Below are 26835 nucleotides of genomic sequence, written 5' to 3'. Positions count from 1 at the left end.
AACACAGTGAATCCATTTTGGAAATCCTGTCCTTAAGTTATCCATAATTCAATATCTTTTCATCACCTCCACTGCCCTAATTAAAGCCATTAGCATTTACGTCCTGGGGTACTGCAGTCTTTTTTGCTATAATAGTTTCCTATCTGGTCTCCCTACTTCTGTGCTTGTTTCCCTACACTCTCTTCTACCCATAGCCAAGAGTAATCTTTTTAAAAACATATCATGTTATACTTCTGCTCAAAACTGTCCAGTGACTTCCCATCTCTTAGAATAAAAGAGAAAAACTTTCCCATGACCTGTGTGGCCTAGCATTCCACTGTTTCCTGATCATGACTTCTATCACTCTCATTGCATCCACCATCAGCATATCTTGCTAACTCTGTTCCAGCCATATTGGCTATTTTATGGCTCCTCAGACATGCCTAAGGTCTGTTACACTTGCCACCTGCTCCTCCAGTAAGGCATTTCCCTCAAATAGCTACAGGGCTCATACCTGCACCTCCTTCAGTTCTTTGCTCAAATATATAAGGCTTTCTTTCCCTGGCCACCCTGTTGAAAATTGCAGATCAACCAATCTCTTCATATGCCTCTCCACCCTGTTTTATTTTTTTGCACACCACCATCTGACATACCGTTTACTTAACTTATTGTCTCTTTCACCCAACTTGAATGTTAGGTCCATGTTGGTGGAGATTTTTATCTGTTTTGCTCATTGATGTGTCCCCCATATCAACAAGAAGTTTGTTAAATGGATGACTAATTTTTTTTTCTTCATTTTAACACTTTATCAGGTGCTACACAGTTTATACCTGACCCCAAGTTCATGGATCACGGGCAGTCTCATCCAGAAGATATAGATATGTACAGCACTAGAAGCTGAAATAGTCTGCATAGAGAACTACAAGATGTGTGAAGTTCAAATAATGGTGAAAAAAATCATGTAATGGGTAACTGATGCATAGGGTATAAATTAAACCAAGTGTTCCCCTTACATCTTTTAATGTACAGTTTGACAAATCACATAAGTGACTAAAACACAAACTGAATACAATCCAAACAACATTAAATATTCAAAGAGGAGGCAGAGGTAAAAGCATTAGGATGGATTTTGTGACTTTAAGGGTGTTTATAAAAAAATGTGTGTGTATGTAAATATATATATATATACACATATATATTTGCTGTAGCTTTTCTTAATTAATATCAGCTAAATTAGAATGGTGTGTGGAAGGATGTATTCCCTCCCCTCTCCTTGTTTTGCATTTCCCAGAGATACAATAAAATATACATATTTTATGACATGGGCTTGGCTTTGTCTCTTTAATTAATGCTAACTTCTCTTAGATGTCCAAAAATAAATCTGTTTGAGAGGACCATGTGCTACATGGGACCCCTTAGTGCTGCTTAGCATTCCTTCTACTGATTCCTGTGTAGTTTCCTATTCTGGTCTCCAGGAGAGGTTTTCAGTTCAGTTCAGTCGCTCAGTTGTGTCCGACTCTTTGCGACCCCATGAATCACAGCACACCAGGCCTCCCTGTCCATCACCAGCTTCCAGAGTTTACTCAAACTCATGTCCATCGTGTCAGTGATGCCATCCAGCCATCTCATCCTCTGTCATCCCCTTCTCCTCCTGCCCGCAATCCCTCCCAGTATCAGGGTCTTTTCCAGTGAGTCAACTTTTCGCATGAGGTAGCCAAAGTATTGGAGATTCAGCTTTACCATCAGTACTTCCAATGAACACCCAGGACTGATCTCCTTTAGAATGGACTGGTTGGATCTCCTTGCAGTCCAAGGGACTCTAAACAGTCTTCTCCAACACCACAGTTTAAAAACATCAGTTCTTCAGCACTCAGCTTTCTTCACAGTTCACCTCTCACATCCATACATGACTACTGGAAAAACCATAGCCTTGACTAGACGGACCTTAGTTGACAAAGTCATGTCTCTGCTTTTGAATATGCTATCTAGGTTGGTCATAACTTTCCTTCCAAGGAGTAAGCATCTTTTAATTTCATGGCTGCAATCATCATCTTCAGTGATTTTGGAGCCCCCCAAAATATAGTCTGAGACTGTTTCCACTGTTTCCCCATCTATTTCCCATGAAGTAATGGGACCAGATGCCATGATCTTCGTTTTCTGAATGTTGAGCTTTAAGCCAACTTTTTCACTCTCCTCTTTCACTTTTGTCAGAGGCTTTTTAGTTCCTCTTCACTTTCTGCCATAAGGGTGGTATCATCTGCATATCTGCGGTCATTGATATTTCTCCCAGCAATCTTGATTCCAGCTTGTGCTTCTTCCAGCCCAGGGTTTCTCATGATGTACTCTGCATAGAAGTTAAATAACCAGGGTGACAATATACAGCCTTGACGTATTCCTTTTCCTATTTGAAACCAGTCTGTTGGTCCATGTACAGTTCTAACTGTTGCTTCTTGACCTGCATATAGGTTTCTCAGGAGGCAGGTCAGGTGGTCTGGTATTCCCATCTCTTTCAGAATTTTCCACAGTTTATTGTGATCCACACAGTCAAAGGCTTTGGCATAGTCAATAAAGCAGAAATAGATGTTTTTCTGGAAGCATCTTGCTTTTTTTCTTATTCTGAACTCTCCTATACCTGCCAAAGAAGACTATGTCTTCTATTACACAGAGGAAAAAATAAGTTATTAGACATAGTCTTTCCCAACTTCTTCCCATATATCTTCAAGACTTTCTTCTTTTCAGCCATGCATCCCCCTTTTCTAAAGCTGATACTTCTATTTGTGTTCCTGATCTCCTTCCCGTCTTTTTTAGTACCATATTCCATCCTGTTTAATTTTCAGTCTTTTGTTTCTCTTTTAACTGATTTCTTTTCCTCAGTCTCTAACAGCTTCAAATCCTCTTTATCCAAAAACAATAGTAGCAAAAACCTTTCCCTAACTCCCTCTTCCTCTTGAGCTATCTTTTCTTTCTCCTTCCTATGATTTTCAGACTTCATAAAACTGTAATTAATGTCACTTTCTTAAGTCCTCAATTTGAATTCCTCTATAACTTGCTACACCTTGGCCTCTATGATGTCTGATTCTTTGTGACCCCATAGACAGGCCTCCCTGTCCTTCACTATGTCCCGGAGTTTGCTCACATTCATGTTCACTGAGTTAGTGATGCTATCTAATAATCTCATCCTCTGTACCTACTTGAATTTTATGTAATGATTGACTCATAACCACTCCCTCCTAAAATTCAGTCTTCCTTTTAGTGTTATTCCTGCTCCTCTTGTTACTCATTCTTCTCTTGCTTTGAATCCCTTACATGCTAAGGCTCCTCAGTTTGCATTTCTTGTCTTTTCTCATTCTATGCTCTCTCATTTCCATTCAACATACTTCACTGACTTCAAGCATCATTTATATGTCCTTATTATTTATATTTCCATCTTCCATATTTCTCCCCAAGTGTGTACCTATCTTTCTACTTATTAGTCATGTCTATCTTATATCCAATATGTGCATATGTGCTAAGTTGCTTCAGTCATATCCAACTCTTTGTGACCCTATGGACTGTAGCCCACAGGGATTCTCCAGAAACCCTGGGGTTCTCCTGGCAAGAACACTGGAGTGAGTTGCCAGGCCCTCCTCCAGGGGTTCTTCCCAAGCCAGGGATCGAACCCACGTCTCTTACTTCTCCTGCATTGCAAGCAGGTTCTCTTACCACTACCACCACCTGGAAAGCCCTGTATATCCCCTAGAGATTCTCAATATCAATAGTTGTTCAGTCACTTAGTCGTGTCTGACTCTTTGTGACCCCATGGACTGAAACACTCCAGGCCTTCTTGTCCTTCACCATCTCCCAGAGCCTGTTCAAACTCGTGTCCATAGAGTCAGTGATGCCATCCAGCCATCTTATACTCTGTCATCACTTTCTCCTCCTGCCTTCAATCTTTTCCAGCATCAGCATCTTTAATGAGTTGGCTATTCGCATCAGGTGGCCAAAGTATTGGAGCTTCAGAATTAATCCCTCCAATGAACATTCAGGATCGATTTCCTTTAGGATTGACTGGTTGGATCTTCTTGCAGTCCAAGGGACTCTCAAAAGTCTTCTCCAACACCACAGTTCAAAAGCATCATTTCTTTGGCACTCAATCTTCTTTATAGTCCAACTCTCACATCCATACATGACTACTGGAAAAACCATAGTTTTGACTAGGTGGACCTTTGTCAGCAAAGTGATGTCTGTGCTTTTTAATAGACAAGATCCATCTCTAATATGAGAAACCTGGGTTTGATCCCTAGGTTGGGAAGATCCCATGGAGGGGGGCATGGCAACCCACTCAGTATTCTTGCCTGGAGAATCCAGATGGACAGAGGAGGCTGGAAGGCTACAGTCTTTGAGGTGACAAATAGTTAGACGTGACTGAGCAACTAATTACAGAACAGCATAGGTTTGTCACAGCTTTTCTTCCAAAGAGCTATGTTAATTTCATGGCTGCAGTGATTTTGGAGCCCAAGAAAACAAAGTCTGTCACTGTTTCCATTGTTTCCCCATCTATTTGCCATGAACTGATGGGACCAGATGTCATGATCTTAGTTTCCTGAATGTTGGGTTTTAAGCCAGCTCTTTTACTCTCCTCTTTCACCTTCATCAAGACGCTGTTTAGTTCCTCTTGGCTTTTTGCCATTAGGGTGGTGTCATCTGCATATCTGAGGTTATTGATATTTCTCCCTGCAATCTTGATTCTAGTTTATGTTTCATCTAGCCCGGCATTTCGCATGATGTACTCTGCATATAAGTTAAATAAGCAGGGTGACAATATACAGCCTTGACGTACTCTTTTCCCAATTTGGAACCAGTCTGTTGTTCCATGTCTGGTTCTAACTGTTGCTTCACCTGCAGGTGGTCAGGCTCTTCTGTCCATGGGATTCTTCAGGCATGAATACTGGAGTGAGTTGCCATTTCCTCCTCCAGTGGATCAAACCCAGGTCTACCTGCATCTTCTACATTGGCAGGCAAATTCTTTACCACTGAGCCACCTGGGAACCCCCAATATCAAAAGACCTAAAACTAAATTGCCTCTACATCTCTCTCACTTCTATGTTTCTCAAATCAATTCTACTTTCTCTAATCCTTACTCTCATTCAGATCTTCATCATCACTTCCTGGATTATTATATATGCTTCTGGTCAATCTGCTTGCCATCAGTCTTGCTTTCTGTCACTTAACATTACATTCTGCTTATAAGTAACAGTAAACCAGTTAACTGTAGCTGCTTAAATAAATGAGTCTGTTTAAAGTCTGAAATTGGTCAGTACAGAGTTGGTATAGTGACTCATTGGTGTCATCAAGGATCTAGACACATTTATCTTTCTAGTCTACTCTTTTTTTTTTTTTTGCTATTAATCACTTGGTATTATCTTTAATTACAAAGACCTTTCCAATCACATCACATAGCGATCATTTTATCCACTGCTCTGTTTGGCTGCCAATCTCTTATCTCTCTCCTCAGCAATGGTAAGGTGAATACCCTTTCCACGGGGAAGAGAGATCCATGGTTTGTTGCCTTTGCCAATAACAAAAATGTTCGAGAGCCGAGTGGCAAAGCTGTTGCCGTTTGCATCTTTCACATGAACTACATCAAAAGAACCTGGATGTCTCTCCTGGTTTGTAATCACACCAATTCTTCCCAGGTTAGCACCTCCAGTCACCATGCACAGGTTACCAGTGTCAAATTTGATGAAATCAGTAATCTTGCCAGTCTCCAAGTCAATCTGAATGGTATCATTCACCTTGATGAGGGGATCAGGGTAACGGATGGTACGAGCATCATGGGTTACCAGATGAGGGATTCCTTTTGTCCCCACAAATATCTTTCTTACTTTGCACAATTTATACTTGGCCTCCTCAGGCGTAATACGATGAACAGCAAAGCGACCCTTGGTGTCATAGATCAAACGAAAATTCTCTCCAGTCTTATCAATGCTGATGACATCCATAAAACCAGTAGGGTAGGTTATATCTGTGCAGACTTTGCCATCGATCTTAATGAAACGCTGCATGCAAATCTTCTTTACTTTATCTCCAGTTAAGGCATACTTAAGTCTATTCCTTAGGAAAATGATTAGGGGGAGACATTCCCTTAGCTTGTGGGGGCCGGTAGATGGACGAGGGCCAAACACACCAGTCAGTTTATCCAGCATCCAGTGTTTTGGAGCTGCTACGCATTTCAGGTGCTTCTTGGGACCCTGAGCCATGGCTGCGCTAGGCACGAAAAGAGCTCTAGTCTACTCTTTAGCACGTTGATTTGTCACCTCATGGTCACAGAATGGTTCCTATACCTCTGGGGAACACACACACATTCAAAGTAGGAAAAGGGGTTACAAAAAACTGTACCAGATGCTTCTGACTCCCTCTTATCAGGGAATTAAATGATTCCTTAGGATCCCTCTCAAAAGACTTCTGTCTATATCTTAACCAGAACTTGTAAGTCACATTTAAGATTGGCAAATTACATTTTTGTCTATGAAGAGAAAGGCAAGTGGTAAGGGATTTGGAATGGTGTTGAGTTTAAGTTAATATATAGTGTCTGCTACCCTATTCTTCTAACCCATCTATCAGATTATTATGACATAGTTGTCTTCCTGAGATCTTCAATGACTCAACATTATCTACAGAATCAAATCAAGACCCATTAGCGTGACATACAAGGCCTTCATATATGATCCCAGATAAACTTTAATCCTTCCTTCCTTCTCCCCACCCACCCTACTATCAAGTATATTATATTGGGTTGGCCAAAAAGTTCATTTGGGTTTTTCCATAACACTGTACAGAAAAACTTGAACAAACTTTTTGGCCCTCCCAGTATGTTATCTGTAACACTACTTGCTTCATAAACATGTTTGCTCTTTTATTACCTCTTTCTCTGCCTATACTAGTGTGTCAGAGTAGTTTTTGTCTCGTCACGCTTCATTCCAACTTCCTACTTATTCTTCAAACCCATTATTTCTCAGTTCCCCAAGGTAGGTTTTAGATATTCTCCTGTACATTCCTTTACATTTGGTATCCATGGCTGTGATAGCCCACATAATTTATTATAAAACTAAAACTAGATTAGTATTTTTTTTTATTTACAAGGCTCCTTTTGGTATAACTGAATCATCTTTGTATAGCTTTTTTAATGGGCTTCCCAGGTAGCTTAAATGGTAAAAGATTGGCCTGCAATGCAGGAGACCTGGGTTCAATCCCTGGGTAGGGAAGATCCCCTGCAGAACGGCATGGCAACTTGCCCACTCTGGTATTCTTGCCTGGAGAATTCCACAGACAGAGGAGCCTGACAGGCTATAGTCCATAAGGTCACAAAGAGGTGGACACAACTGAGCGACTTTCACTTTCACTTCATAGCTTTTATACCCATAATACCTGGTATGTAGTAGGAACTCACATGCTGGTTGTAATATAGGGTGAAAAAATAATTATAATTCTATCAAAAAGCTTATATCCTACTAGAAAGGATAGAAACATACACAGATACAGTGTACTATGTAATATTTTCCCTAAGATACAACAAAAGTTGGTTTCTCAGAGATGGAATTTAGTTCCAAGATAAAGACAGAGATGGAATGTAGTTCTGAGATGAAGTCAGGGCAGTGGTCCTTGATCTGCTCAAGGTGATAAAGCAGTTCATTTACTAGTTATTCATAGGTAAGCTTTTCATAATTTAGCTTTAGTATTTTATACTTTTTTTTTTTTTTGCCTCAGATCTGTTTGTGACCAAATGTACAATATTTCATCAAATCCAAGACCTCTAAGGGAAAAGTGCTGCCAGTTGATGATAATACTTATCCAAATTTCAGATGTGTTACAATATGAAAATATAAGCATTTGAAATTTCATAGGATACAGTAAGTAAAAAAATAAATAAATATCCTAGAGCCTAGTATAAATTATTTTTGAATTATCTTCTCTTTTGGGTTATCAGCTCTGCTACTAAACATTAGTATGTTAATTCAGATAATGGCATGTTATATCTACAAAATCTGTTTCAAAGATCTGCTGAAGCCAGAGTTTGTTCACTTGCTGTATTATACGACAGTCAAACTGCTGTTGGATTCAGACGACATTCAGATGTTGGAGCCTATATTGGGACAAGTGATAAGTCACCTTTCACTCTTCCCCTGCCATGTCCATGAGTTCTTCTCTGTTAAACCTGAACAGATGCCAGCCCTCCTCAGAATAAAGGTCTAAAGCCCCTCGATGAGTGTAGTACTCGATAGAAGCCTGGTTCCAAATGACGACAAGAAAGTGCATGCAGTTACACTGGCTTCTGATGGCTATCTGTTTAAAAACAAACAGACATTACTTTTACTTGAAAACATAATCTTCATTATCACATTTATTTTATGGAAGATCTACTATATGCAAGGCACTGTGTGTGTGTAAAATACTGCCAAATAATAATGCAATAGTTATCACTTGGAGTTCTCTAAATCTGTAAAAAGAAAAAAAAAGTACTGTTGAGTTTTAAAACCCTTTCTTTAGAAGTTCAAAACAAATTCAGCTTTTTTCTTTATTCCACAGAAAAAGTTTACCTATATGTATTTCCAAAATGAAAAAGAATGTTGTTATACTGTGGCAAAGATATGGCAACCCACTCCAGTACTCTTGCCTGGAAAATCCCATGGATGGAGGAGCCTGGTAAGCTGCAGTCCATTGAATCGCTAAGAGTCGGACATGACTGAGTGACTTCACTTTCACTTTTCACTTTCATGCATTGGAGAAGGAAATGGCAGCCTACTCCAGTGTTCTTGCCTGGAGAATCCCAGGGACGGGGGAGCCTGGTGGGCTGCCCTCTATGGGGTTGCACAGAGTCAGACACGACTGAAGCGACTTAGCAGGAGAGCAGCATATTCATACTGTGGACACATTTTATGGGTAAATTGCCTTCTAATCTCCCTTTTGCTTGCTTCTGCTTTGTAGCAAAAAGATATATAATGTGGTTTTGGATTATATCAGCTTTTAAACATAAGTCAAATAAGACCTATATGAATATCTAATTTGAAAACCAGTTTAATTGGAATAAAAAATTAAGTATATTTTGAGATTATGTTCCGATGTTAAAGTATCTAATTTATGCAATGTTAAATAATAACATTTGATGAAGAAAAGGATAACATATAGAATAACAATACTAACTGTAATGTATGCCTGACTTAGCCTCTTCAGCATTTCAGCTCCAATACCTAGACCTTTTAAGTAGATAATACAAAATGAAAAAACATAAGTTGAAAAATTCCACTTCATAATGTGTTTGCTTTAATTTAAACACTGTTATCTGGTTGTTACATATTTATAATAGCTTTTGTTGAAATTCAGCTCATGAATGCTTTTCATATCTCTTTTTCCGAATTGGAATGTGGTTCCAAAGGTAATGGAAAAGACTTTGGATTTATTTTAAAGATCAGTGAAGAGGAAATGAGTCCTTGTCACTATCGTCTTATCACGGAATATATTTCGTATTCATTTTAGACAAATCAACACAAAATGTAAATTCATGTTTTAGAGATTAAACAAAATAGCTTTAAAAAAAGAAAACAAAAGAAAGATAAAAGTATAGCTTTGATAACTTGGCTTATTCCAGCCTTGATGGGAACTAATAAATCTTTTCTAATCTGTGATTGTCTTCACCACATCATATGCAAGGGTAACTAGGATAGTGATCAGTCTCATGAAATAGAAATTAGTTACATAAACTAATTTAAATACCATATTTATACTAAAACTCCTTAAAATATACCATTTTAATTTTTAAAATATAAGTAATACTATGTGTTACCTGACCTCGGTAAGCTTGTATGACATAGAAGTCCTCTAGGTAAAGTAACTTGCCAATCCAGGGGTCATATGTGAAGTAGTACATGGCAAATCCAACAGTCACTTTACCTAGGAAGAGGAAAGAGAGGGTATAAAGAAGTTAATACATTGAATCTTACAATGTTCTTTCCTCCAAAATGGAATATCTTTGTGTTTATTTTTATCTAATAAGTAATAAAAGCTTGCTGGACAAAATTTTAAATAATACAGAAATGTATAATAAGAAAGGTTTAAGTCCTTATAATACAACATTTAAGAGCTAACCCATCTTTTAACAGTGTGAAGTATATTCTTCCTAATTTTTTTCTATGCATATACAAATATAAATGCATGTGTGCTGTGTGCTGTGTGCTAAGTCACTTCAGTTTTGTCCGACTCTTTGTGACCCCATGGACTGTAGCCCACCAGGCTCCTCTGTCCATGGGATTCTCCCGGCAAGAATACTGGAGTGGGTTGCCATATCCTTCTCCAGGGGATCTTCCTAACCCAGGAATTGAACCCATTTCTCATGTCTCATGCATTGGCAGCCTGGTTCTTTACCACTAGTGCCACCTGGGAAGTCCAACATAAATGCATACCACACGTTTTCTCTTTCAGAAAGCAAGACTTAGTTTATGTACTTAAACTCATCTCCTTGGCTTAAGAGTAACTGTATGCTATCAAACTGTACTTTGTTTTCAGGGTAGAGAAAATATACTCTTGATTAAACTGAAAAATGGAGGTTTATTTTACCTGATGGTTTTTGATGATCGTGTACTTCTGCAATCAGACAGTAGAAAAGGGGCTTGTCCCCAAAGCCGTCCCTGAGTAAATCTGAAATATCAATTCACATAAAATATATTAGAAAGTTTAGAGTAAAGAGAAGGAAGATAGTGGAGTTGGCAATGCCAGAATTCCTTTCTTCACCTGTACAACAATTGTACAAGCATAAACTGCCTGAAGTGAATATTTTGGAACTAGAGTTTATTTTAATACCTGTACTTGCAGCTTACAAAGAACAGCTTGACTGATAAATTGCAGTAAATTTTGGTGAAATTCAGCCGTCAGACTATTAGTGTCTTCCAACTACCCCCACCCACTCGATCATCAACAAACACTTTTAAACAACTGTCTTAAATGTACTCAAAGAGCTAAAGGGAGACATGCACAAAGGAAAAATATGTAAGAACAAAGTAGAAATAAAGAGATATAAATTATAAAAAATAATCCCCACCAAAAAATTCTGAAGCTGAAAAGTATAATAAAAGTGCCCTGCAGGGGTTCAAAATCCAAATTTCTAAGCAAGATGAAAAAAGAATCAGTGAACTTAAAAATAGGATAATTAAAATTATCAAGTCTGAGGAACAAAAAAAGATGAAGAAAAGTAAAAAGCCTAAGGTATCTGTGGAACACCATCAAGCAGACCAACATATGTATTATGGGACTCTCAGAAGGAGAAGAGAGAAGGTAAGGAAAAAAGAATATTTGAATAATGACTGAAAATGTCCCAAATTGGATGCAATACATCATTTCACAAATCCAAGTTCAACAAACTCCAAGTAGTATAAGCCCCAAAAGATCAATACCAAAACACAGAATTAAAGAGAAAATCTTGAAAGCAGCAAGGCAGAAATAACTTGTCACATACAATGGATCCTCAATAGGATTATCATCTGATTTCTCATCAGAAACCTTGGCAACCAGTAGAGAGGACAGGGGAGGAGAGGAAGAGTGCAAAAACTTAACCAAGAATTCTATATCCACCAAAAAATCCTTCAAAAATGAGGGAGAAATTAAGATATCCCCAGTTCTCCCCCAAACTCAAAAAAAAAAAAAGAAGAAGAAGAAGAAGCAGCAGCAGCTGAGGAAATCCATTATCAGTAGGCCTGCCTTGCACAAAATAGAGTCTTTCAGGAGTCCTTCAGGTTGAAATGGAAGGAAAATAGATAATAACTCAAAGCCCTATTAAGAAATAAAGATAATGGGCAATTATAAAAAACTAGTGTTACCTCAAATTTATTTATAGTTCTAGTTTTTATTTTCTACATTATTTCAAAGACAAGTGCATAAAATTGGTCATTAATGTTTGTTCTTGGGCACACAATGTATGAAGATGTAATCTGTGACATCAATAACTTAAAAAGGGAGAATGGAGATATATAAGGGAAGAGTTTTTGCACACTATTGACATTAAGCTAATATAAATACCAATTTTACTATTACAACTTTTAGATGTTATTGAGTTGGCCAAAAGATCATTTGGGTTTTTCCATAAAACCTGAACAAATATTTTTGGTCAACCTAATAAATATAATCCCTGTGATAGCATCAAAGAAAATATCTATAGAATATACACCTAAGGAAATGAGAAGAGAATCAAAACATTTTACTGAAAAAATAAAAAGAAGGTAGAAATGTGGAAATGAAGGACCAAAAACTATATAGAAAACAATTGGGAAAATGTCAGAAGCCCCTCCTTGTAATTACTTTAAATATAAGTGGATTAAATGCCTTAATCAAAAGACAGATTAGCAAACGGGTTTAAAAAAAGCATGATCCAACTAAATGCTATCTAAAAGAGACTGACTATTAAAAAGTTCAAGTCCAACTCTTTGTGACCCCATGGACTGTAGCCCACCAGGCTCCTCTGTCCATGGAATTCTCCAGACAAGAATACTGGAGTGGGTTGCCATTTCCTTCTCCAGGGGATGTTCCCGACTCAGTGATCAAACCCAACTCTCCCATAATGCAGACAGACTCTTTACCAACTGGGCCACCAGGGAAACCCTTATAAGAGACTCTAGATTTTAAAAAAAACAAGAATATATAGTATTGATTGCTGTTTTTGTATGGCAGAAGTCAACACAACATTGTAAAGCAATTATCCTCCAATTAAAAATAAATTTCTAGATTCCATATATAAGCATTAATACGCAACATTTGTCTTTCTGACTTACTTCACTCTGTATAATAAGCTCTATGCAGGGAACCCAAAGCTGGTGCTCTGTGATACCCTGGAGGGATGGGGTGGGGAGGGAGGAGGGAGAGAGATTCAAGAGGGAGGGGTCACATATATGCCTATGGCTGACTCATGTTGATATATGGCATAAGCCATCACAATATTGTAAAGTAATTATCCACCAATTAAAATATTTTTTAAAGAAAAACAATTTTAATAAACACAAGAAGGTTGATAGTGAAATGATGGAAAAAGACATTTCATGCAAACAGTAACCAAAACAAAGTTGGAATGGCTGTACTAATATAACACAAAATAGACTTTAAGTAGAAAAATGTTACAGGAGAGAAGGATATTAAATACTGATAGAAAGTTCAATTCAGCAAGAAGATATAACATTTATAAACATTTATGCACCAAACATCAGAGCTCCCAAATATATGAAGCAAATATTGACAGAATTGAAGATAGAGACTGTTCTAAAATAATAGTAGGGAACTTCATGACATCAATTTCAATAATGTACTGAACAACCTGAACAATGATAAATGCATTAATATTGATAGATTACATGAACAAAACTATAGAACAACTGGACCCCTAACAGAAGTAGTACACCCCACCCAAAAACATACACACATTTTTCTTGAACTTTCTCTAGGATAGACCACATGTTAGGCCAAAAAGCAAGTGTTAATACATTTTGGAAGATCAAAACCATACAGAGTATCTTTTCCAATCACAATAGATTGAAACTAGAAATCAACAGAAGGGAACTAGGAAATTCACAAATATGTGGAAATTAAATAATGCACTCAAACAACTAATGGCTCAAAGTAAAAGCAAAAAGAAAAATTAGAAAAAAGATGAATGAGAAGGAAAACACAAAATATAAAACTTATGAGATTCAGTGAAAGAAGTGATAGAGGGGAACTTATAGTTAGAAATGCCAACATTAAAAAAAGAAAAGAAAAGAAAAGAAAGGCCTCAAGCAATAACTTAATCTAACACTTTAGGAACCAGAACTAGCAGAAAGAAGGCAATAAAGATTAGAAAGGAGATTAAGCTAAATAGAAGGTAGAAATACAATAAGAAAATCAATGGAACCAAAAATTGGTTATTTGAAAAGGTGAACAAATTTATAGGTAGACTGACAAAGAGAAAAAAAAAAGATGGCAGGTAATTAAAATCCACTGACCTTACAGAGATCAAAAGGATTATAATTACTATGAATTGTATACCAACAAATTAGATAGCCAAAAAGAAATGAACAGATTCCATGAAACTTATGAATTCAAGAAGAAATAAAATCTAAACAGCCCTATAACAAGAATTTGAATCAATAATGATAATAAAAAATCTCCCAACAAAGAAGAGTCAGGGACCACCAGATGGATTCACTGGGGAATTCTACCAAACATTTAAAGAATTAACACCAAACCTTCTCAAACTCTTCCCCAAAAATTGAAGAGGAGGGAACTTTTTCTAACTCATTTTATGAAGTCACCATAATTCTGATACCAAATACAGAGAAAGACATCACAAGAAAAGTAAAGACCAATATCCCTTGTTAATACAGATGCAAACCTACTCAACAAAATATTAATAGCAAATTGAACCCAACAGCATATTAATAGGATCATTCACTATGACCAAGTGTGATTCATCTTAGGAATGAAAGGATGGTTCAATATAAGGAAATCAATCATGTTAACAGAACAAAGGGGGGGGAAAGAGCATAGGACCATTTCAATTGTTACAGAAAAGGCAACAGACAGGATGCCCACTCTCAACATTGCTGTTCAACATTGTACTGGAAGTTATAGCTAGAGATATTGTACAAGAAAAAGAAATAAAAGCCATCCCAATTAGAAAGGAAGAGTTAAAATGATCTCTATCCAGGCAAGAATACTGGAGTGGTTTGCCACGTCTTTTTTCCAAGGGATCATCTCATGTTTCCTGCATTGGCAGGCAAATTCTTTATCACTAACACCACCTGGGAAGCCCTTATTTTCTGATGACATAAGCCTATTTATCAGTTCAGTTCAGCCACTCAGTCGTGTCCGACTCTTTGTGACCCCATGAATGGCAGCACACCAGGCCTCCCTGTCCATCACCAAATCCCGGAGTTCACTCAGATTCACGTCCATCGAGTCAATGATGCCATCCAGCCATCTCATCCTTGGTTGTCCCCTTCTCCTCCTGCCCCCAATCCCTCCCAGCATCACAGTCTTTTCCAATGAATCAACTCTTCGCATGAGGTGGCCAAAGTACTGGAGTTTCAGCTTTAGCATCATTCCTTCCAAAGAAATCCCAGGGCTGATCTCCTTCAGAATGGATTGGTTGAATCTCCTTGCAGTCCAAGGGACTCTCAAGAGTCTTCTCCAACACCACAGTTCAAAAGCATCAGTTCTTTAGTGCTCAGCCTTCCTCACAGCCCAACTCTCACATCCATACATGACTACTGAAAAAACCATAGCCTTGACTAGATGGACCTTAGTCGGCAAAGTAATGTCTCTGCTTTTCAATATGCTATCTAGGTTGGTCATAACTTTTCTTCCAAGGAGTAAGCGTCTTTTAATTTCATGGCTGCAATCACCAGCTGCAGTGATTTTGGAGCCCCAAAAAATAAAGTCTGACACTGTTTCCACTGTATCCTCATCTATTTCCCGTGAAGTGATGGGACCAGATGCCATGATCTTCATTTTCTGGATGTTGAGATTTAAGCCAACTTTTTCACTCTCTTCTTTCATTTTCATCAAGAGGCTTTTTAGTTCCTCTTCACTTTCTGCCATAAGGGTGGTGTCATCTGCATATCTGAGGTGATTGATATTTCTCCCAGAAATCTTGATTCCACCTTGTGTTTCTTCCAGTCCAGCGTTTCTCATGATGTACTCTGCATATAAGTTAAATGAGCAGGGTGACAATATACAGCCTTGACGTACTCCTTTTCCTACTTGGAACCAGTCTGTTGTTCCATGCCCAGTTCTAACTGTTGCTTCCTGACCTGCATACAGATTTCTCAGGAGGCAGGTCAGGTGGTCTGGTATTCCCATCTCTTTCAGAATTTTCCACAGTTTATTGTGATCATAGCTCAGTGGTAAAGTATCTGCCTGCAATGCAGGAGACCAGGGTTTGATTTCTTGGTTGGGAAGATCCCCTGGAGAAACCAATGGCAACCCACTCCAGTACTTTTGCCTTGAGAATCCCATGGACAGAAGAACCTTGCAGGCTATAGTCCATGGGGTCATAAGAGTCGGACATGACTTAGCGACTAAACCACCACCATATACTCTAATATCACCAATTTAAAGTTTCTAATAAAAGTTTCATCTTAGCTAATCAATAGCAATTCTGCTACTGAAAATTCTGAGGCCAAAGAGCTGTAATTTAGCTTACTGAACTTTAAGCTTACAAATTACTAAACACTATAGAATCTAAAGCAAAAAAAAAAAAAAAAAATTGGAACTACTAACTGCCCACAAAAGAAATACATTTTTCTCTTGATATTTGCTCTATTATAAAAAAAGGAAATATCTACACAATGAGCTTTCACTTTTTAAAGAGTTAAAAATTATTAAAGAAATCTCACTAGTCTTCAAAAACAGTAAACTGTATATAAATACAATTTTCTTATAGTTGAATTCTTTGGCCAGAATCTTTGAATGGTCTCATTAGCACTTCAAGTCTCCATTCTGCAACTCAGATAACTAGCTCAGATTTGTTAAGCTTATGTCAATCACATCTTTCAGAATTTGGTACTGTGTTACCTGTATATAATAACATCAACAAAAGAATAAAATACTTAGGAATAAGTGTACCTAAAAAAAAAAGACCTATATATAGAAAACTATAAAACACTGATGAAAGAAATCAAAGATGACACAAACAGATGCAGAAATATGTACATATTCTTGAATTTTTCCTAGCTTTTGAAATTTGCTGCAGGTCCTCCAATTGATGTTAGTTATACTTTTCTAAGAATTTGTCCATTTCTTCCAAGTTGTCCATTTTATTGGCATATAGATGCTGATAGTAGTCTCTTATGATCTTTGTATTTATATGTTGTCTGTTGTGATTTCTCAGTTTTCATTTCTAATTTTGTTGATTTGTTTCTTCTCCCTTTGTTTCTTGATGAGTCTGGCTAATGCTTTGTTTATCTTCTAAAAAAGCAGCTTTTAGCTTTGTTGATTTTTGCTATGGTCTCTTTTGTATCTTTTGCATTTATTTCTGCCCTAATCGTTATGATTTCTTTCCTTCTACTAACCCTTGGGTTTTTCATTTCTTCCTTTTCTAGTTGCTTTATGTGTAGAGTTGTTATTTATTTGAATTTTTTGTTTGTTTCTTGAGATAAGCTTGTATTGCTATAAACCTTCTCCTTAGCACTGCTTTTACTGAGTCCCATAGGTTTTGGGTTGTTTTGTTTTCATTTTCATTCATTTCTGTGCATATTTTGATTTCTTTCTTTCTTTCTTTTTTCTTTCTTTCTTTTTTTTTTTTTTTACTTTACAATACTGTATTGGTTTTGCCATACATATATCAACATGAATCCGCCACAGGTGTACATAAGTTCCCACTCCTGAACCCCCCTCCCACCTCCCTCCCCATACCATCCCTCTGGGTTATCCCAGTGCAGCAACCCCAAGCATCCTGTGTCCTGCATCGAACCTAGACTGGCGATTAATTTCTTATATGATATTATACATGTTTCAATGCCATTCTCCCAAATCATCCTGCCCTCTCCCTCTCCCACAGAGTCAAAAAGTCTGTTCTGTACATCTGCGTCTCTTTTGCTGTCTCGCATACAGGGTTGATTTCTTCCATGATTTGTTGGTTATTCAGAAGCGTATTGTTTAGCCTCCATATGTTGGAATTTTTAATAGTTTTTTTTTTTTTTTCCTGTAGTTGACATCTAATCTTACTGCATTGTGGTCAGAAAAGATGCTTGGAATGATTTCAATTTTTTTAATTTACCAAGGCTAGATTTATGGCCCAGGATGTGATCTAGCCTGGAGAAGGTTCCTCGTGCACTTGAGAAAAAGGTGAAATTCCTTGTTTTGGGGTGAAACGTCCTATAGATATCAATTAGTTTAACTGGTCCATTGTATCACTTAATGTTTGCGTTTCCTTGTTGTTTAGTTGATCTATCCATAGGTGTGAGTGGGGTTACACTAAGAAGTCTCCCATTTTTATTGTGTTACTATTAATTTCCCATTTCATACTTGTTACCATTTGCCTTACATATTGCAGTGCTCCTATGTTGGGTGCATATATATTTATAATTGCTATATCTTCTTCTTGGATTGATCCTTTGATCATTATGTAGTGTCCTTCTTTGTCTATTTTCACAGCCTTTATTTCAAAGTCTTTTTTATCTGATATGAGTATTGCTGCTCCTGCTTTCTTTTGGTCTTCATTTGCATGAAATATCTTTTTCCAGACCTTCACTTTCAGTCTGTATGTGTCCTTAGGTTTGAGGTGGGTCTCTTGTAGACAGCATATATAGGTGTCTTGCTTTTGTATCCATTCAGCCAGTCTTTGTCTTTTGGTTGGGGCATTCAACCTGTTTACATTTAAGGTAATTATTGATAACTATGATCCCATTACCATTTACTTTGTTGTTTTGGGTTCGAGTTTATGAGCCTTTTCTGTGTTCCTGTCTAGAGAAGATCCTTGAGCATTTGTTGGAGAGCTGGTGTGGGGGTGCTGAATTCTCTCACCTTTTGCTTGTCTGTAAAGCTTTTGATTTCTCCTTCATATTTGAATGAGATCTTTGCTTGGTACAGTAATCTGGGCTGTAGGTTATTTTCTTTCATCACTTTAAGTATATCCTGCCATTCCCTTCTGGCCTGAAGAGTTTCTATTGAAAGATCAGCTGTTATCCTTATGGGAATCCCCTTGTGTGTTATTTGTTGTTTTTCCTTTGCTGCTTTTAATATTTGTTCTTTGTGTTTGATTTTTATTAATGTGATTAATATGTGTCCTGGGGTGTTTTGCTTGGGTTTATCCTGTTTGGGACTCTCTGGGTTTCTTGGACTTGGGAGGCTATTTCCTTCCCCATTTAGGGAAGTTTTCAACTATTATCTCCTCAAGTATTTTCTCATGGCCTTCCTTTTTGTCTTCTTCTTCTGGGACTCCTATTATTGAAATGTTGGGGCATTTGACATTGTCCCAGGGGTCTCTGAGGTTGTCCTCATTTCTTTTAATTCTTTCTTTTTTCCTCTTTGCTTCATTTATTTCCACCATTCTATCTTCTACCTCACTTATCTTATCTTCTGCCTCCGTTATTCTACTGTTAGTTCCCTCCAGAGTGTTTTTTATCTCATTTACTGCATTATTCAGTATATATTGACTCTTTTTTATTTCTTCTAGGTCCTTGTTAAACATTTCCTGCATCTTCTCAATCCTTGTCTCCAGGCTATTTATCTGTAACTCCATATTGTTTTCAAGATTTTGGATCATTTTTACTATCATTATTCTGAATTATTTTTCAGGTAAACTCCCTATCTCCTCCTCTTTTGTTTGGTTTGGTGGGCATTTATCATGTTCCTTTACCTGCTGAATATTTCTTTGCCTTTTCACCTTGTTTATATTGCTGTGTTTGGGGTGGCCTTTCTGTATTCTGGCAGTTTGTGGTTCTTCTTTATCGTGGAGGTTCCTCCCTGTGGGTGGGGTTGGACAAGTGGCTTGTCAAGGTTTCCTGGTTAGGGAAGCTTGCGTCGTGTTCTGGTAGGTGGAGCTGGATTTCTTCTCTCTGGGGTGCAATGAAGTGTCCAGTAGTGTGTTTTGAGATGTCAGTGGGTTTGGAGTGACTTTGGGCAGCCTGTATATTAAAGCTCAGGGCTCTGTTCTGTGTTGCTGGAGAATTTGCATGGTATATCTTCCTCCAGAACTGTTGGCTGTTGGGTGTGCTTGGTTTCAGTGTAGGCATGGAGGCTTTTGAATGAGCTCTTATCAATTAATGTTCCCTCTAGTCAGGAGTTCTCTGGTGTTCTCAGGTTTTGGATTTAAGCCTCTTGCCTCTAGTTTTCAGTCTTATTCTTATAGTAGACTTAAGATTTCTCCATCCATACAGCACCTCTGATAAAATATCTAGGTTAATGGAGAATGGAGAAAAGTTTCTCCACAGTGAGGGACACCCAGAAAGATTCGCTGAGTTACATGGAGAAGAGAAGAGGGATGAGGGAGATAGAGATGACCAGGCGGAGAAGAGGGAGAGTCAAAAGGGGAGAGGGCAATCTAGCCAGTAATCAAATCCCTATGTTCTCTCCACAGCCTGGAACCCCCAGAGAGTTTTATGGAGTTACATAGAGAAGAGAAAAGGGAGGAATGAGATAGAGGTGACCAGGAGGAGAAGAGGTGGGGTCAAAAGGAGAGAGACAGGACTAGCCAGTAATTAGTTCCATAAGTTTTCTCCACAGCCCAGAATACACAAAGAGATTCACAGAGTTGGGTAGAGATGAGAAGGGGGATGGAGGCAATAGAGGTGACCTAGGGGATAAAAAGGAGTATCAAAAGGGGGACAGGGCAATCAAGCCAATAATCACACTCCCAAGTAAAAATGGGTACTGAAAGTTAGATTCTCAAAGGTACAGAATTGATAACAAATACCAAAAAGGAAAGATTAAAAATCTAGAGGTTAGACTCTCAAAAAAAAAAAAAAAACAAACAATATTTTAAAAAATATTTATGGAATTTTCTTTAAAAACAGGGTTTTTTTTTTGGCAAGGTAATCGTAGGTTATAAAAATGAAAATTAAAGGAGTAATAAAGGACTTAAAATTTTCAAAAAAAATTAAATTTAAAAAAATGATAATAGTAAAGATATATCTAGGAATTTCTCTGGAGCTCTTGTGGGCAGTGTGGAGTCAGTCCAGTTTTAGATAGTTCCTTGATCCAGCTTATATTTCTCAAGGTCTATTGGCCCCTTCCAATGTAGTTGGTGCTGACTACCAGGTTTTAATCTGTTGCACCTGTCACTTCCAAAGAGGTTCTCTCTATTTATTTTGGCTTCTTCTGTTTGCAAGTCTCGTCAGTGTCTAATTTCTGCCCTGACACAAAGGGATGAATGTGGTCACTTATTTAGCCTCACTTGTTTAGTTGTGCTGTGGGGAGGGAGGAACACTGAAAACCAATATCACTGGCATGTGTGGGGAGTGCTTGCAGTGTCTCGGCCACACTGGGTTTGCCCCTGCTGAAGGCGTATGTGCTTTCCCAGTCTACACTGCTCAGGCTCCAGGTTGCTCTGCAGGGGAACTGTCTAAAGCGGGCCCTGGGTTGCACTTTCCAGGTCTAAGCTGCTCAGGTTCAGGTTCTCGGGTATTCCATGAATGTGCAGACTTGGTTGGGCCTGCGTTTTGTGTCCTTCCCAGGTCCGAGCTGCTCAAGTGACCAGGTGCTTGGCGAGCACAATCTCAAGTGGGGCAGTGCATCTTATCACCTCCCCTGTCCTAGCCGCTTGGTTTCCTGGATGCGCATTGGGTGTCCGGTGTGTCTCCTCTGGGGAGCTGATCTCTGGCTGTGACCCTCTCGGTGGATGTCAACCGTCCAGAATCCAAGAAAGACTTGTTTAGAAACCAGAAGCCTGCTTGCAGTTTGGTAGATGATGCCCCTTTCCAGCTCTGGCTGTCGCCTGCCTGCCTCCCTGCTTCTGGCAGGCAATGGGCCGGTTCTCAGCCAGCTAGCTCTCCTCTGATATTTGCTCAATCCTTTGTTCTGTGAGTGGGCCTGGCAGTGCCTTAGGTTAGAGCTTTTCATGGAAAAGTTTTCTCTCTCTCTTTTCTCTCTCTCTCTCTCTCTCTCTGGCTATCCCACAGTTTGTGTTGCTGTCTCATGTTAGCTCCCTCAGATTGTCCTCAGGGTACTCAGGCCAGGTCCCTCCCCTAAGCAATGCAGCCCGGGCCTCTATGTTCAGCCCCCACTTGCTGGTGGCAAATGCAAGAGTCTGGGCTACTTCTCCTCTGGGAGTTGCTATTAGGCGTGCAATCTCTGGGTTTTATTTATTTATTTTTCCTCCCAGTTATGTTGCCCTCTGAGATTCCAAAACTCCCCACAAACCTGCCTGTTTCCTCGTGTTTGAAAACCTTTTTTTATGACTCCCTCCCCCGGATGGGTCTCCATCCCTAACTCCTTTGTCTTTATTTTTATCTTTTATATTTTGTCCTACCTCCTTTCAAAGACAATGGGCTGCCTTTCTGGGTGCCTGGTGTCCTCTGCCAGCATTCAGAAGTTGTTTTGTGGAATTTTCTCAGCATTCAAATGATCTTTCGATGAATTTGTGGGAGAGAAAATGGTCTCTCCTATTCCTCCACCATCTTAGGACCGCCCCCCTTCCCCACATTAATTTAATGTAACTAATTAAAATTAAGAAATTTAATGTAATTTAAATCTTGCTTTTTCCCCTTCAAAGAGTCCTCCTTTTACACTACTTTATAACCCAACTAAATATTATTATAATCTTACTTTTCTAGTCTTTTCTAGTCTTATTCCTATTCCTGCACTAGCTCTCTGGGAAAGTTTCTCCCTCCAGAGTGTGGTAGAGGCAAGTGACTGATACTACAGATGTGGCCACAGAGAAATTTTAAATTCTTTCCCCGTTAATTATAGGGAACACTAATCTTATTAACCTTTAGCCACTTAGTTATTGTCTTTCTGAAATGTCCCGTTTAAGAGGAATCCCAACTCCAAAAGAGAAATAACAACAATCTTTCTCCAGCTCTAATGAAGAAGTAGTATTCTTGGAGAAAGTGAAAAGTAAAGTTAGAAGGTCTTAAGAACATAACTTTGAAATGAAAGTAGACCAAAGAAAATAACAAAATTGATGAACCTGAGAATTCAGTTCTCTTTGGAGTTAGTAAGAAATATGCAAATAGAAGGAAGCAAAGTTATAGGACTACTTTGGTGGCTCAAGCGGTAAAGAATCCACCTGCAATGCAGGAGACCTGGGTTCGATCCCTGGGTCAGAAAGATCCCCTGGAGAAGGAAATGGCTACCTGCTACAGTATTCTTGCCTGGAGAATTCCATGGACAGAGGACCCTGGCAGGCTACAGTCCATGGGGTCTCAAAGAGTTGGACATGACTAAGCAACTAACACTTTGAAAGTTAAAGGAAGCACATTTCCAGAAACTGAGTTTATGTCAATGGTGTTTTATGAAAGCATTCTGCTTTATTTGAACTTTGAAACTGAAAATCATAGCAATAAACTCTTCTATAGTATCTTGAGCTATTATAGAAAAGGCTATTACTATGAATATTGTACTTAGTTAATAGGTACTCACAAGGTGCTGCTGATTTTGCAACATGTACTATAATGTCAACATATTCCTTTTCTTCTACAAGCTTGTTACAAAAAAATAAATAAATAAAAGTTATCCATATAGAGAGGGGTGAAAAAGAGTAGATCTTACTTAAGTTGTTGGAACCTGTGCCATCATCACTAGCTTGGTGACGATATTTTCAACAGTGTAATGGCTTTGAGTTGGCTGGAACATTTAGAATTTTGGAGGATAAAGTCAGAATTCAAAAAACCCTCAAATAGGGGAATAGAGAGTGTAAAAACATCAAACAACATACACCAAAACAGATCATAACAAACATTAAAAAATCTAAATCATGGATCAGTTTTGTGCTTCTTAGTAACTTTGAGGCCTTAAGAAATTTAACTTCTATGAGCCATAGTTTTATCATGAGTAAAATGGAAATAATAATATCTGCCCAAAGTATCTCTTAGATTTGTTGTGACAGTCCATTTGAAAGAAAAAATGTATGAGAGTAAAAATGTAATGGATTATTTTTATGTTTAGAGAGAAAATGATATATGTATAAGTGGGGAAAAGTATATGACAAAGACATGACAGAAACTAATTGAATGGCCCTTGTTAGTCTTCTTCACCTCCTCCTCACGTCCCCTAAATGTTAACAATTCCTGCGATACTAGCCTTGGTTGTCACCTCAAACTCCTCTTTCCAAAGGCTTTCTTATGCACCTGCCATTTACCTACCCACCTCAAACTGTACTCTTTAGCCATATTGAGCTTCTTTCATTTCCTGAGTGTAGGCCCTCTCCCTCTCACATTCAGGCAAGTCTCTCTTCTTTTGCACTTACCCACCTCCCCACCCCCAAATTGCAATTGCCTAGTTAGTCCTGACTCATTGTTCAGGTCTCAGTTTAGACATACTGTTTGCAGAAGTCTTAACTCCCTTTAAATAAACTTACTCCCACATGCATACTCCCTATTGCTCTCCTTCTGCCTCTATATGTCGCCAAAATAAAATACTCCAGTTGGAGCCACCTGGGAGCTTATTAAAATACAAATTCCTAGTATTCACTCTCCAGATTTAGTGGGTCTGGTGTAGGACCAGACTGCAATTTGGCCAGAATCCCAAATGACTTTGCCATGCACTAAAGTTTAAGAGGCACATTCTGTCATACTACTCATCACCTTGAGTTAAAATTGTGTATTTGTCTCTTCCATTTGGGGTTCTTCCCTTTAACCTGTAAGGAGACCAGGGACTGTATCTGTCTTGTTCATGATTATATTCCTAGTGCCAGACATATTGTAGGCACTCAATACATATTGGAAAAAATAAATATGTGAGTGACTATATGAAAGGAAGAAAAAGGAAAAGCAAAGGCTTCCTTAAGTAGGAAGAACCATATGAAATCTGCATGGCCCTTTGAACCCTGCATGTAAATTATTACAAAGACATGCTCTGAGAAAAAACACACTAAATGCAAAACATTTACCAACACCTGGATTCACTGTCATAATAACTGCCAATTGTCAGTTTCATGACAGCCTTTTAATGGAAATTGTAGATAATTTTTCAGAAACCAAAAGGCATGTTCACAACACATCAAATTATTAAATCTGGTTACAGCCGGAAAGTGGGATTGGGAGGGAGGCTAAGGTGATTTGGGGCTTTACTTTATATACTTCTGTATTGTTTTATTTTTTCAAATAGGAGTACATATTACCTTTTTACTGATGGCTCAGTGATAAAGAATCTGCCTGCAATGCAGGAGACACAGGAGACATGGATTTGATCCCTGGATCAGGAAGATCCCATGGAGGAGGAAATAACAACCTACTCCAGTATTCTTGCCTGAAAAATCCCATGGATAGAGGAGCCTGGCGGGCTACAGTCCAAAAGGTCACAAAGAATCAGACACGACTGAGTGATCTGAGCATAGCACATTGTTGACTTACAATATTGTGTTAATTTCAGGTATACAGCAAAGTGATTCAGTTATAAATATATATACATATTCTTTCTCATATTCTTTTCCATTAAAGGTTATTAAAATATACTGAATAGAGTTCACTGTATAGATTTACTATACAGTAAATCCTTGTTGTTTATCTGGTTTATATATAGTAGTACATATCTATTAATCCCTACTCCTAATTCATCTCTCCTTCCCTTTGGTAACTATAAGTTTGTTTCTATGTCTATGTGAGTCTGTTTCTGTTTTTTAAATAAGTTCATTTGTATTTTATAGATTCCACATATTTAGCAATATCATATACTTGTATTTCTTTGTCTGGTATACTTCACTTAGTATGATAATCTTTAGGTCCATCCATGATGTTGCAAATGGAATTATTTCATTCTTTTTATGGCTAAGTAATATTCTATTGTATATATGTACCACATCTTCTTTACCCATTCATCTCTTGATAGAACCTTAAGTTGCTTCCATGTCTTGGCTATTATAAATAGCACTGCTATGAACATTGGGGTACATGTATCTTTTTGAATTATGGTTTTCTCTGAATATAAGCCCAGGAGTGGCATTGCTGAGTCATATGGTAGTTCTTTTTTCTCATTTTTTTAAGGAACCTCCATACTGTTCTCCATAGTGGCTGCAACAGTTTGCATTCCCACCAATGTTGTAGGAAGGTTCCATTTTTTCTATACCATGTTCAGCATGTATTATTTGTATACATATTACCTATTAAATTTTAAAATACCCAAAATAAAATATGTTTTAAAAACTTCAGGGGTGTGCTGCTGATATCCCAATTTATCAATATATTACTTTACAAAAATGCATTTGTATAGTTTGTTGTAATCCAACTTTCTCTGTGATATTTAGATATTTGGAATTGAAGTGAAAATATTTAACTTCTAATATTTGTCTTATTCCTTCCTTCTGTTTCTTTTAAATATGGCTCCTTGGTACATCCTTTACATCATTGAGTCAATAGAGAAGTCACAGTAAACATAGATTGAAGTAAGGTAGTAAAGGGCTGGGGAATGGACGACCTGGGGAGATGTTGTTTAAGGGTAAAAATTTGCAACTAGTAAGTAAATAAATTCTGGAAATCTAAGGCACAACATAGTGATTATAGACAAAAAAACTGTGTTATACAATTTAAAGTTGCTAAGAAACTAGATCTTTTTTTAAAAATTAATTAATTTATTTATTTTCTGGAGGCTAATTACTTTACAATATTGTAATGGTTTTGCCATACATTGACATGAATCCACCACGGGTGTACATGTGTTCCCCATCCTGAACCCCCCTCCCACCTCCCTTCCCATCCCATCCCTCTGGGTCATCCCAGTGCACCAGCTCTGAGCACCCTGTATCATGCATCAAACCTGGACTGGCAATCCATTTATGATAATATACATGTTTCAATGCCATTCTCCCAAACCATCCCACCCTTGCCCTCTCCCACTGAGACTAGATCTTAACTGTTCTCAACACAAAGAAGAAATAATTATGTGACATGAGAGAGGTGTTAGCTAATGCTCCCATAGTAATCATATATATATATATATATATATATATATATATATATAGTTTACACAATGTTGTATATCAATTATATCTCAATTTACAATAAAAGAAGAAGCAACGTGGTAGAGTGAGAGTGCTAGCTTTGAATTCAAAGCCTCCTCAGTTTGAATCCTGGCACTGCTAGCTAATAATGCTGTGATATTAGGAGAGTTATACAATCTCTCTGACTTTCATCCTCTTAAAAATGTGCTAATAATTCCTTCCTCACAAAACTCTTATAAAGTATAAATGTGAATTTATGTGAATGTGTC

General features: G+C 37.9%; 3 protein-coding genes across 3 annotated transcripts in view; 1 reads left to right on the top strand and 2 right to left on the bottom strand.

The window, feature by feature from the left end:
* APOOL (apolipoprotein O like) overlaps positions 1–1255 on the top strand; it is an 89009-nt gene extending 87754 nt beyond the window's left edge. The window contains exon 9 of the mRNA XM_068962830.1: positions 792–1255. Within this exon, the coding sequence (XP_068818931.1) occupies positions 792–880 (89 nt within the window). The 3' untranslated portion in view covers positions 881–1255. The remainder of the gene's footprint in view (positions 1–791) is intronic.
* Positions 1256–5426: 4171 nt separating this feature from the next.
* On the bottom strand, positions 5427–6218 carry LOC138071349 (small ribosomal subunit protein eS4, X isoform-like). Its single transcript, XM_068962886.1, has one exon. It carries the CDS (start codon positions 6216–6218, stop codon positions 5427–5429), a length of 792 nt encoding a protein of 263 aa, XP_068818987.1.
* A 1912-nt stretch (positions 6219–8130) lies between these two features.
* SATL1 (spermidine/spermine N1-acetyl transferase like 1) overlaps positions 8131–26835 on the bottom strand; it is a 34758-nt gene continuing 16053 nt past the window's right edge. Inside the window, exons 2-5 of the mRNA XM_068963183.1 lie at positions 10570–10650; positions 9805–9906; positions 9172–9212; positions 8131–8301 (exon numbers count right to left, since the gene is read on the bottom strand). Coding sequence (XP_068819284.1) covers positions 8131–8301; positions 9172–9212; positions 9805–9906; positions 10570–10650 — 395 coding nt within the window. The remainder of the gene's footprint in view (positions 8302–9171; positions 9213–9804; positions 9907–10569; positions 10651–26835) is intronic.

This window comes from Capricornis sumatraensis, chromosome X, assembly GCF_032405125.1.
Source record: "Capricornis sumatraensis isolate serow.1 chromosome X, serow.2, whole genome shotgun sequence".
NCBI classification, from domain to species: domain Eukaryota; kingdom Metazoa; phylum Chordata; class Mammalia; order Artiodactyla; family Bovidae; genus Capricornis; species Capricornis sumatraensis.
This window is presented reverse-complemented; position numbering and strand designations above follow the sequence as displayed.

What these genes read in the sequence shown, in the direction of transcription:
- LOC138071349 (XM_068962886.1), bottom strand. Translation starts at nt 6,218, where the DNA reads ATGGCTCAGGGTCCCAAGAAGCACCTGAAATGCGTAGCAGCTCCAAAA.